Consider the following 10,034-nt stretch of genomic DNA (forward strand, 5'->3'; position numbering starts at 1 on the left):
TAATTTATTCCTGTGATGCAAAGCTGAATTTCCATCAGCCATTACACTAGTATAAAGTGTCACATGATCCTTAAGAAATCATTCTAATACGCTGATTTATTATTAGAATTATCAATGTTGGCAACAGTACCAAAACCAAATATTTCTTTGGAAACTGCGATACTTTTTTCAGGATTCTTTGATGAATAAAAAGTTAAAAAGAACAGGATTTATTCAAAATATAAATCTTTTCTAACAATATAAATCTTTGCTATCACTTCTTATCAATTTTACACATCCTTGCTGAATAAAAGTTTTGAAACTCCTGTAAAAAACATAAAAAATCGTTCTGATCCCAAACTTTAGTAGTAGTGTTCATTGTATATATACATGTGTACAATAAACATTTATTTTGATGTATAATATTATATTATATTATGTTACTTAGCAGTGCCACTGTAGTCATTTTGTGGTGTGCTGTGTGTATTTGCATGTTTTATTATACTTTTGGCTCCTCCCACAGGGCGTGTCTGATGGGGCTGCTGCTGTGGTCTTAGCCAGTGAGGACACGCTGAAGGCTCACAAACTCACCCCATTGGCTAGAATCGTGGCCTATCACACCTCAGGCTGTGATCATGGGCATTGGTGAGTGCTCTCTCCACCAAAATATTTTCCCACTAAGTGTACAAGAATAATACATAAAACTCTTCATAATGTTTTGTAAATGCGACAGGTCCTGTACCTGCCATCACAGAAGCTCTGAAGAAAGCTGGCCTTTCACTCAAAGACATGGACCTGGTGGAGGTAGATTATAATAACATACTCTGGGATTCTGTTAGACTCATTATGCATGGGTTAAACGTTGCTTTAAACATTACTTTTCCAGAGATGGTCAAGCAGGTTCAATCCAGGGCTTCATGTATCTGTTTCATGTATCCGTCAGGTCAATGAAGCGTTTGCTTCTCAGTATCTGGCCGTGGCTAAAGCTTTGGGCTTGGACCCTGCGAAGACCAATGTTAATGGAGGGGCCATCGCCATTGGACACCCTCTCGGGGCCTCTGGGACGAGAATCACTGCACACCTCGTTCATGAGCTCAGGTAAAGACACAGATTTACATGGGCTCTCTTCAAAGTCAGCATGAAATTACTTTCCTTAAGCACATTCCTGGTGCATCACTCATTAATGCATGTTATTATGAAGAAAGAAATGTTTGTGTTTGTAATTTTGCACTTCATTTGTATTAATTTTTCTAGAAAATGTTTCATATAGTGTTAAAGAAACATAGGAAAAAGGGAAAAATAAAGAAATGAAGAAACAAGGGATACATTCTTTTTTTGAGGTAAGAATAGGTTTGTTTGAAACCTGAGTGTAACATTTTTCTAGAAAATGTAACACTAACACAATAGCTTTTTTTTTAAATATAAATAAAACACTTTTTGGTATAAAAGTAAATTGAAAAGTAATTTGTTTCTTTTTATAAATATTAATAAAATGTTAAAAGTTATAAATGAATGAATAAATAAATATATAGCAAACTGAGAAATATTAGTGCAAAAACATGGATAAGTAGCCTCAACATCACATGAAAACTCGTGCATTTTTTCTGACATCAAAACACAAACAAAATACATAGCCTATAAATAAAAACAGCCTTTTCTCAGGAAATATTATATATATTTAAAAAAAATATATATTTAATATTATATAGAATATAACATTAAAATATGTAGTTTTTTTTTCTGAGATCTGAATGCAAATAAAATATATAACCTATGATATAAATAATATCCTTTTCATAAAAAATAAAAAAACAATTAAAATTTTTCTTTTTTTTTACATTTAGAACATAAATACAAATTATAAACAAACAAATAAATATACAGCAAACTGAAACACTTAAAAGAGAAATATCAGCGCGAACATAATCAGGCCGACGGACAAGTAGACATGTTAACTTTCCGTCACAAATCCACTTCCTGTGGAGTTTTTTTCTGCGACCAACCAACCAATCAAATTTAGCTTCTTATCATTGATCTTACTGCGTTAGACTAACCTGGACTTGTCACAGCACTTAGATATTATTTATCTTTTGTATGGTTTGATTGCTTCTGTTGTCCTCATTTGCAATGTTGGGGAAAGTTACTTTTAAAAGTAATGCATTACAATATTGCGTTACTCCATAAAAAAGTAACTAATTACGTTACTTAGTTACTTTTTATGGAAAGTAATGCGTTACGTTACTTTTGCGTTACTTTTTAAATCTGGACAGGGCTTGCTTGTTTGTTTTTAAAATAAAAAAGTTCTATTTTTGGCAAATATAAAAGCCTTTCACACCAAACGTGAAATTAATAAGCCTCAGGCTGAAGGGAAAGTACATTTACGTCCGTACAGTAGAATGCAGAAGAAGACATTTCAACACACTTCAGCAATAAAAAAAGACACACAAATGTTTGTCTAGAGTAATTTGTGCTTATTAGTACGGTTGAACTGTATCATCGAAGGTCAGAAGCAAAGACATTGGTTAATAGAATGGGATTAAATACATAAAGGATATTTGTGTTGTTTAACATTTAATTATTGCATATTCTGAGTTGCATTATTTTGTTCATTTTGAGGAATAAAATGAGTGAGATGAATGCATATTCATATTTATTTTAGAACTACAGTAACATCTGATTTCTCTCAACATGGGGACAGGAGAGCTGTCAGTCAATAAATTGGAAAAAAAAAAGTAACTTGCGTTACTTATTTGAAAAAGTAACTCAGATATTCTCTTGTAAATTAAAAAGTAATGCATTACTTTACTAGTTACTTGAAAAATGTAATCTGATTACGTAACTAGCATTACTTGTAATGCGTTACCCCCAACACTGATCATTTGTAAGTCGCTTTGGATAAAAGCATCGGCTAAATGACAAAATGTAATGTAAATGTAACATATGGTCAACTATTAGGGGGCAGCCCTATGTGTTAAAATTGTAATCTATATCTATCTGTCTGTCTGTCTGTCTATCAATCATCTGTCTGTCTATCTATCTATCTGTCTGTATGTCTATCAATCATCTGTCTGTCTGTCTGTCTGTCTGTCTATCAATCATCTATCTGTCTGTCTGTCTGTCTATCTATATATCAATCATCTATCTGTCTGTCTGTCTATCTATCAATCATCTATCTGTCTGTCTGTCTGTCTGTCTATCTATCTATCTATCTACCTATCTATCATCTATCATCTATCATCTATCTGTCTGTCTATCTATTTATCTATCTGTCTGTCTGTCTGTCTCTCTATCCATCTATCTATCAGCCCTGTATATATAGAATGTAAAAACATTAAAAAACTGCATGCATTGACAGTGGCTAGCTAACTACTCTACTGTATGAATGCAATCTGGACTTTCCGTGTCTAAAGCTGATTTATTGCTTTACTTTATTTTCTACAACAAACAAATTTGCTTCAATTTGACAAAAGACACAAAACACCACAAAGGTTTTAAACTATTTCCATTCCTCGCCCGATAAGCGGCGCTCGTGACTCTATCGCGCGGCCGGAGAAGCGCCTGTGCCTTTAAAACGAAAACATGACGGAAGACGAACCCCGAGCGTCAAACGTCACGACTATATATACGTGAAATGCCCGGATGTCGGTCTTTTTTTCTAGCTGAAGGTAATTGTGGTTTTCGTGTCTGTTTTCCCCAAATGCAATCTGCATTAATCCGATTCATCTGATTTTAAGTGTCACTCGGGATCATATATGAATATATTAACATGCCTATAGCACTAGTAACCGTGAATATTTGTGGATGTAGTGTGTTTTAAAGTACATTATGAGTGTTCGGTGCGCGCTGAGGCCTGACTCCGGGTCTGTGCGAACCGAAGCGGGATTCGTGTGTTTATATTCGCGTTAAAGACCTTAAAGTCGTACGTGACGGATTGTCATGTGAATATAGTGTGGATTAGGTTATATAATTATGTTTGTCAGTCTATATAGGTGTTTATGTATGTGCTTTAGCCTGTTAGCAATGCTACAGCAGGTCACGTTGAGTTACTGCAGCCCCATGCTGAAGAGTGTTTATATATATATATGTCTCAATTATTTTTGAGTATAATAAGTAGAATAAGTGTGCTGATGTTGAGATGTCAAGACTAATTTATCATTTGTATAGCACCTTTCATAATGGACATGTTTTCAGAGCAGCTTACTCCTGAGTAATGTATGTCTTTTTATGTGCATGCATGTTTTAATAACTCCTGTGTTTTCTCAGATGGCTGAGGGCGATAAGAAGAAGAAGGCCCATAAGCATGGCAGCCGTAACCCTGTCCTGGTCCGGGGCATCGGCCGCTATTCCCGCTCGGCCATGTATGCTCGCCGGGCCATGTACAAGAGGAAGACTAAAGCTCCCGTGACGAAGGTGAGTGTTTGTGTCTTCGCTGCAGGGTCACAGGTCTCGCCTCAAACCTGAGGGTTTCTAACGCTCGGGCTTGATGTTTCAGGTTGAGAAGAAAATCAAGGAAAGGGCTCCCAGCAAAGTCGTCAAAACTGTTGGCGGAGACAAAAATGGAGGCACCCGTGTGGTCAAACTGCGCAAACTGGTGAGCGTTTATTACAAATCACTGAGATCTTGTTTGGGGACCAGAAGTGTATAACCATAAACGTACATCTTTTGCATTTGTGTCCATTTTGACCAAACTTTACACTTGAGTTTATGCAGACTTGCTTCTGTGATCTATGAGTTAAATTAGTGTTAAAAGACTTGTGAAATGTATTTAGCCTTACGTATTCTTGACCATATCTTGCACGCTTTTGGGGCTAAATTTTGTTCATGAACATGCATGTCTATTGATGAACCATGGCAGAATGAAAAAATAATCTTTCAAGTGAAAGTTACGCAAGTTAAATATTTTTTTGAAAACTTTTCAGAGTAATATTTATGTTTTGTTAGAAATTGAATAGGTAGGTAATTTTTTTTTTGTGTGCAGTCATGAGTCAAGTTATAAGTAATAGGTAAAAATGTTAAGAAATCGAAAAATAAGGAATTTAACTCCATTGATTTCGAAGTAGTTGATATTGGTAATGCTCAGATTATTTGTAATAAACTTCATGTAATAAGTCAAAATTTCTCATGAATATTGAAAATATAAGCCAATGTGATGCAAGACACATTAAGGAAAAAAAGAGCAATGAGTAATTAAAAAAAAAAAAACAATTTCAAAATAGTTGATAGTTAATATTTTCAGATTATATAGTAAAAATGCTGGTCAAATAAAACTTCTAATGAATATTGAAAACATGTGATGCAAGAAGGTATAAATAATTAAGGAATTTAACTGAATTCAAAGGAGCTGACATTGGTAATTCTTAGATTATATTTTCTTAAGTTTAATGATTAAAATAAAATGAATTGAGAATTTTTTTTTCTTGCAGCAGTGGTTTTTCTCATGTCAAATTTGAAAGTGGGTAGATGTTAGTAATACGTCACAAAACCAGTCTTAAGTGTCAATTTGTGTATTGTATTGTATGGTTTGTTAGGATAGGACAATATTTGGTCGAGATACAACTATTTGAAAATCTGGAATCTGAGGGTGCAAAAAAATCTAAATATTGAGAAAATCGCCTTTAAAGTTGTTGAAATGAAGTTCTTTGCAATGCATATTACTAATCAAAAATTAAGTTTTGATATATTTAAGGTAGGACATTTACAAAATATCTTCATGGAACATGATCTTTACTTATCCTAATGATTTTTGTCATAAAAGAAAAATATATAATTTTGACCCATACAATGTATTGTTGGCTATTGCTACAAATATGACTGATTTTGTGCTCCAGGGTCACATATAGTAAACTTTTTGTGCATTAACTCATTGAAGTTATCAGATAATGTTACAAATATTAAGATATGACTGATTTATAAGCTTAATTCAAAAAATATGCAGATTTGAAGAGTTTGGCTGATTTCACTCATAGCAGCCGAATTGTGTTCCACATTGTTGTGTTTCCCGCATTCATGTTGACATGTCTGTTTGGTGTCCAGCCCCGGTATTACCCCACAGAGGACGTGTCCCGTAAGCTGCGAAGTCACGGCGTCAAGCCCTTCAGTCAGCACCGCAGGAAACTGCGCAAGTCCATCAGCCCCGGGACGGTCCTGATCCTGCTGACCGGACGCCACCGCGGGAAGGTACACGCACATTCCAGGGCTGGGAAAATAAATCGATGCATCACGAATCGAGAAATGATTTCCGCATCGATTCTGAGATTTTCCGAATGCATCGCGATTCTTTCTCGAGTCGATTCTGAGCTTAGTTTTGAACAGCAGATGGCGCTGCATGCGTTAGAAACAGCCGTACTCTGCTTGTTTCCAAATCCTTACACACACTTGAACATAATCATTCATAAAATTCAAAAAGGTTGAAGCGAATTACAAGGGAGTTCACAGTGGGCTGTGTTTACATTAATCTCGCTTCATAAAAGCGCTCTTTAGCACTCTTCTTCGTGAGCGTTTCGTGAGTGTGCGGATAAAAACTAGGGGGAAGTCGTGGCCTAATGGTTAGAGAGTAGGACTCGTTACCCAAAGGTTGCGGGTTCGAGTCTCGTACCGGCAGGGGGTGTGGGGGCGCTATTGCGATTTCATTGCAATTTATCGTGCAGCCCTACTAGATTAGAGCGCCATCTGCTGTTAAAATCTAAGCTCAGAATCGATTCCAGAGGAATCGCGATGCATTCGGAAAATCTCAGAATTGATCCACGAATCGATTTATCGTCCCAACCCTAGCACATTCCCCATCTATCCATCTTTGTGGTTTTCAAATCACAGCATTCAGTAGCCGAACGAAGGAGAATGAACTCCTACATGTGAAGCACAGATGCTCTCCTCCCACACAAACACTCAGGTTAACCGCTCATCTGAGCTCAGTTGGGCTAAGCTGCACTTGATATTTGAATTGCAAAAGAGGTTCATGTGAGGCCTGAAGCTGTTAACGTTCAATCTGTTTCCTTCTGCAGCGCGTGGTCTTCCTCAAGCAGCTGGGCACCGGTCTTCTCCTCGTCACCGGTACGTGATCGCCGTCTGATGCTGAAGCGACGGAGGGGTTTTGTTGCGGTGAATAACTGATCTCGTCTGTTTTAGGTCCTCTGGCTCTGAACCGAGTGCCTCTGCGGAGAGCTCACCAGAAGTTCTGCATCGCCACATCCACCAAGGTGGACATCTCTGGCATGAAGGTCCCCAAAACACTGACCGACGCCTACTTCAAGAAGAAGAAGCTGAGGAGACCCAAGCACCAGGAGGGAGAGATCTTTGACACAGAGAAGGAGGTAAAATGGGCTTTCCAGCGTTAAATCAGTTCCAGGTCATTGGATGCTTATGCAGGACTCTGTTGGAGAATTAAGAGCCTGAGGTTTTCTAATCTTGTGTGTGTGGTTTTTGCAGAAGTACCAGTTGACGGAGCAGCGTAAGGAGGACCAGAAAGCAGTGGATTCTCAGTTGCTTCCTCTGATCAAGAAGGTTCCTCTGCTCAAAGGATACCTGCGCTCCACGTTCTGCCTGTCTAATGGAGTCTATCCACACAAACTGGTTTTCTAAAATGCTAATAAAATCTGTGGCAACCCAGATCACTTTCTGTGCCTCTTTGTTCCTTGCATTATTTTGTGTGTCAGAAGGGACCGACTGTCAGTGTGTAGAACAGAGTAATAAAGGATTTAATCTCACATATGCATTAATTTGTTTACAAATTAATCTATAAAGACTAAATTAGAATACATTTGATATTTTAATGGCTATAAAGTTTAAAAAAATAAGTAATCGATCAATAAATGGTTCATAATGTTAAAACAAACATGCAATAAGATCATTTAAGGAGTTTCAAAACGTATTTAAGTGCATTTAAGCGGTCAGCTCTGTTAATTGTGCATGAGTGAAATTTTATTACTATTTCCCAGATATTTCTCATACCAGATAACCGTTCTGTGTTTTAGTTGGTTTGTGGAAAAGCAGCTTGAAACGTGTCCTTTGAAGATTTCTTAAAAGTTCTGTATGTGATGTAGTTTTCTAAAAATAGCTTGGCAAGCGTCTCATTGCAGTCGGCTTAAAATAGTAAATTGTTTGCATTTCTAAATCGGTCTGCTTTGGCTTTTCATCTTTGGTGGGCTTTTTTTTTTTTTTTTTTTTTGAGTGCAGTGTTTACCCTAGTGTCTGATAAACTATGCAAAACATTTTTAGTTACGGTCTCATTTTTGATTTGTTACAACAGTAATAATAACTAAATAATCATTAGACTACAGCAATAAAAATTCATCATTTATTCATTGTTTTGGGCTATAGCTATCACCTTAATAACCTATTTGTTATATTAAAGCATTATTATTATTATTCAAGTATAGCTTCTTAAAAGTTATTGTATATGGGGGGGTTTACACCTCTATTCTGTTGTGCAGGTGTGAGCATTCTTATTATAGATGGCATAATTACATGAATATACAAGTCCATTTTGAATGTTTAAGATGCTGCTAAAGTTTCTAGCAACCTTTTCCCTTTAATACTATGCCTAGCTTGTATTATTCTTGTTCATGTTCAGTAAGATGCACAACTTGAATCAAATGTGACTTTAAAGTTTGTAAACTGACTTAAGACTTGAGCAAATCCACAGCAAGTTGTAAAGGCACAAAGCTGAGGAACATAATCAAGGATCAATATTATTAAAATAATCTATTAGCATTTTAATGTATTAATATTAGATTGTTTGGCATTTTAATTAGATTATTATAATTAAACTGTAATATTTGTTTAGCAATATTCACAGTAATTGTGTTTTAATTAAAGATAATTACATTTATTATTAATAAAGTAATAATTTAATAAAAAATAAACAAATTTTTTTTTAATGATCAACATTTAATCATATTCACACACACATGTATCATATATTTTTCTTTTCCCTCCTTCAATACTGTTTCTGTTTCCTAGTCTTTAAAAACGTTGATAATTGTGAGGGTTTGGAAGTCAAAAAGTCTCGAGAACCACTGATTTAACATCAGTTCAGTCTGACACCGTCACACATCCCGAAGACAAGAAACTCCAGGCGAACAGCCAAACCATTTTGCTTTAATTAAAAAAACGCAGATGACATAAAACGCTCAAACCGTGTATAGAAAACAAAAATAAATACAAGTGTTTCTTTATGGCATTTCCCGCTCACACGGGCTTTTTCTAAACAATAATCAGAACGAAAGGAGAAGCAGCCGAGAGAAAGAAGGCAGGTCCAGTGCAGGAATGGTTCGCCTCGTCAGTACAGTCAGTTCATAATGGTCTGTTGAAATGAATGGGTGCCGTCGCTCAGCCAGATTTGAAGAGCAGGATGGCCACCTGACCCAGGTAGAAGTAGATGAAATGTTTGGTCTCGTGAGTCACGTAGCTGCCGAAGTTCCTCCCCACGATGCAATGCCAGGTGGGGTTGTACTTTTTGTCGAACTCCTGCAAGGAAACAACACGTTTAAAGGTTCATATGAAATGCTGTTGTGTGACATTTATGATCTTTTTATATCTTTTTCAGCGGCATTGGTTGTGGAAGTATTCATTTTTTCCCATCGGGATTTTAAAAAACGTTATAAACGTTAAGTTGAAGCAAAAAAGTACTTGAAAATTGAACAAAAAGACAAAGATACAAGACTGAATTTATCAGCTTTAATGAGGGAGAGAACTATCCCACGGAGCATTGTGGATTACATAATTGAATAAAAAATGATAAAACTTGATTTACAGTTGTTGATGACAAAAATAAGTTGAAATAATGTCAACTGATGGCTTCAATAAAAGCAGTTACTATCAATTAACTCTTTTAGAGGTTTGAAATACCTAACGAATTGTGGACATAATCAAATAGATGATGATTAAAAATATTCAAATTAATATATTATTATTAATACAATCAATATTCAAAAATTCAAACAGTCTAACTTAATTAAAATGCTAAAATAAAAAATACATAAAATTGATTTTGTATTGCTTTTAGCATTTTAAGTCAGTTCCAATGTATTAATTATATATTTAATGATATTCTTATA

The 10,034-nt window shown here is 35.7% G+C and overlaps 2 protein-coding genes and 1 pseudogene across 2 annotated transcripts in view; 2 read left to right on the forward strand and 1 right to left on the reverse strand.

Annotated features, from left to right (window-relative positions):
• LOC107699628 (3-ketoacyl-CoA thiolase, mitochondrial-like) overlaps window positions 1-1,083 on the forward strand; it is a 7,161-nt pseudogene extending 6,078 nt beyond the window's left edge.
• Window positions 1,084-4,217: 3,134 nt separating this feature from the next.
• LOC107699672 (60S ribosomal protein L6-like) lies at window positions 4,218-7,586 on the forward strand. The gene is made up of 6 exons (XM_016501006.1): window positions 4,218-4,389; window positions 4,472-4,570; window positions 6,013-6,156; window positions 6,981-7,029; window positions 7,105-7,289; window positions 7,405-7,586. Exons 1-6 carry the CDS (start codon window positions 4,243-4,245, stop codon window positions 7,555-7,557), a joined length of 777 nt encoding a protein of 258 aa, XP_016356492.1. The 5' UTR covers window positions 4,218-4,242; the 3' UTR covers window positions 7,558-7,586.
• Window positions 7,587-8,897: 1,311 nt separating this feature from the next.
• LOC107699673 (dynein light chain 1, cytoplasmic) overlaps window positions 8,898-10,034 on the reverse strand; it is a 2,531-nt gene continuing 1,394 nt past the window's right edge. The window contains exon 3 of the mRNA XM_016501007.1: window positions 8,898-9,444. Within this exon, the coding sequence (XP_016356493.1) occupies window positions 9,307-9,444 (138 nt within the window). The 3' untranslated portion in view covers window positions 8,898-9,306. The remainder of the gene's footprint in view (window positions 9,445-10,034) is intronic.

The sequence above is a fragment of the Sinocyclocheilus anshuiensis genome, unplaced genomic scaffold (assembly GCF_001515605.1).
Source record: "Sinocyclocheilus anshuiensis isolate Anshui unplaced genomic scaffold, SAMN03320099.WGS_v1.1 scaffold714, whole genome shotgun sequence".
Taxonomy (NCBI): domain Eukaryota; kingdom Metazoa; phylum Chordata; class Actinopteri; order Cypriniformes; family Cyprinidae; genus Sinocyclocheilus; species Sinocyclocheilus anshuiensis.

What these genes read in the sequence shown, in the direction of transcription:
- LOC107699672 (XM_016501006.1), top strand. Translation starts at nt 4,243, where the DNA reads ATGGCTGAGGGCGATAAGAAGAAGAAGGCCCATAAGCATGGCAGCCGT. An exon ending in CCGGACGCCACCGCGGGAAG is followed by an intron (nt 6,157 to 6,980) that starts GTACACGCACAT and finishes TTCCTTCTGCAG; the next exon opens with CGCGTGGTCTTCCTCAAGCA. An exon ending in CGGTCTTCTCCTCGTCACCG is followed by an intron (nt 7,030 to 7,104) that starts GTACGTGATCGC and finishes CGTCTGTTTTAG; the next exon opens with GTCCTCTGGCTCTGAACCGA.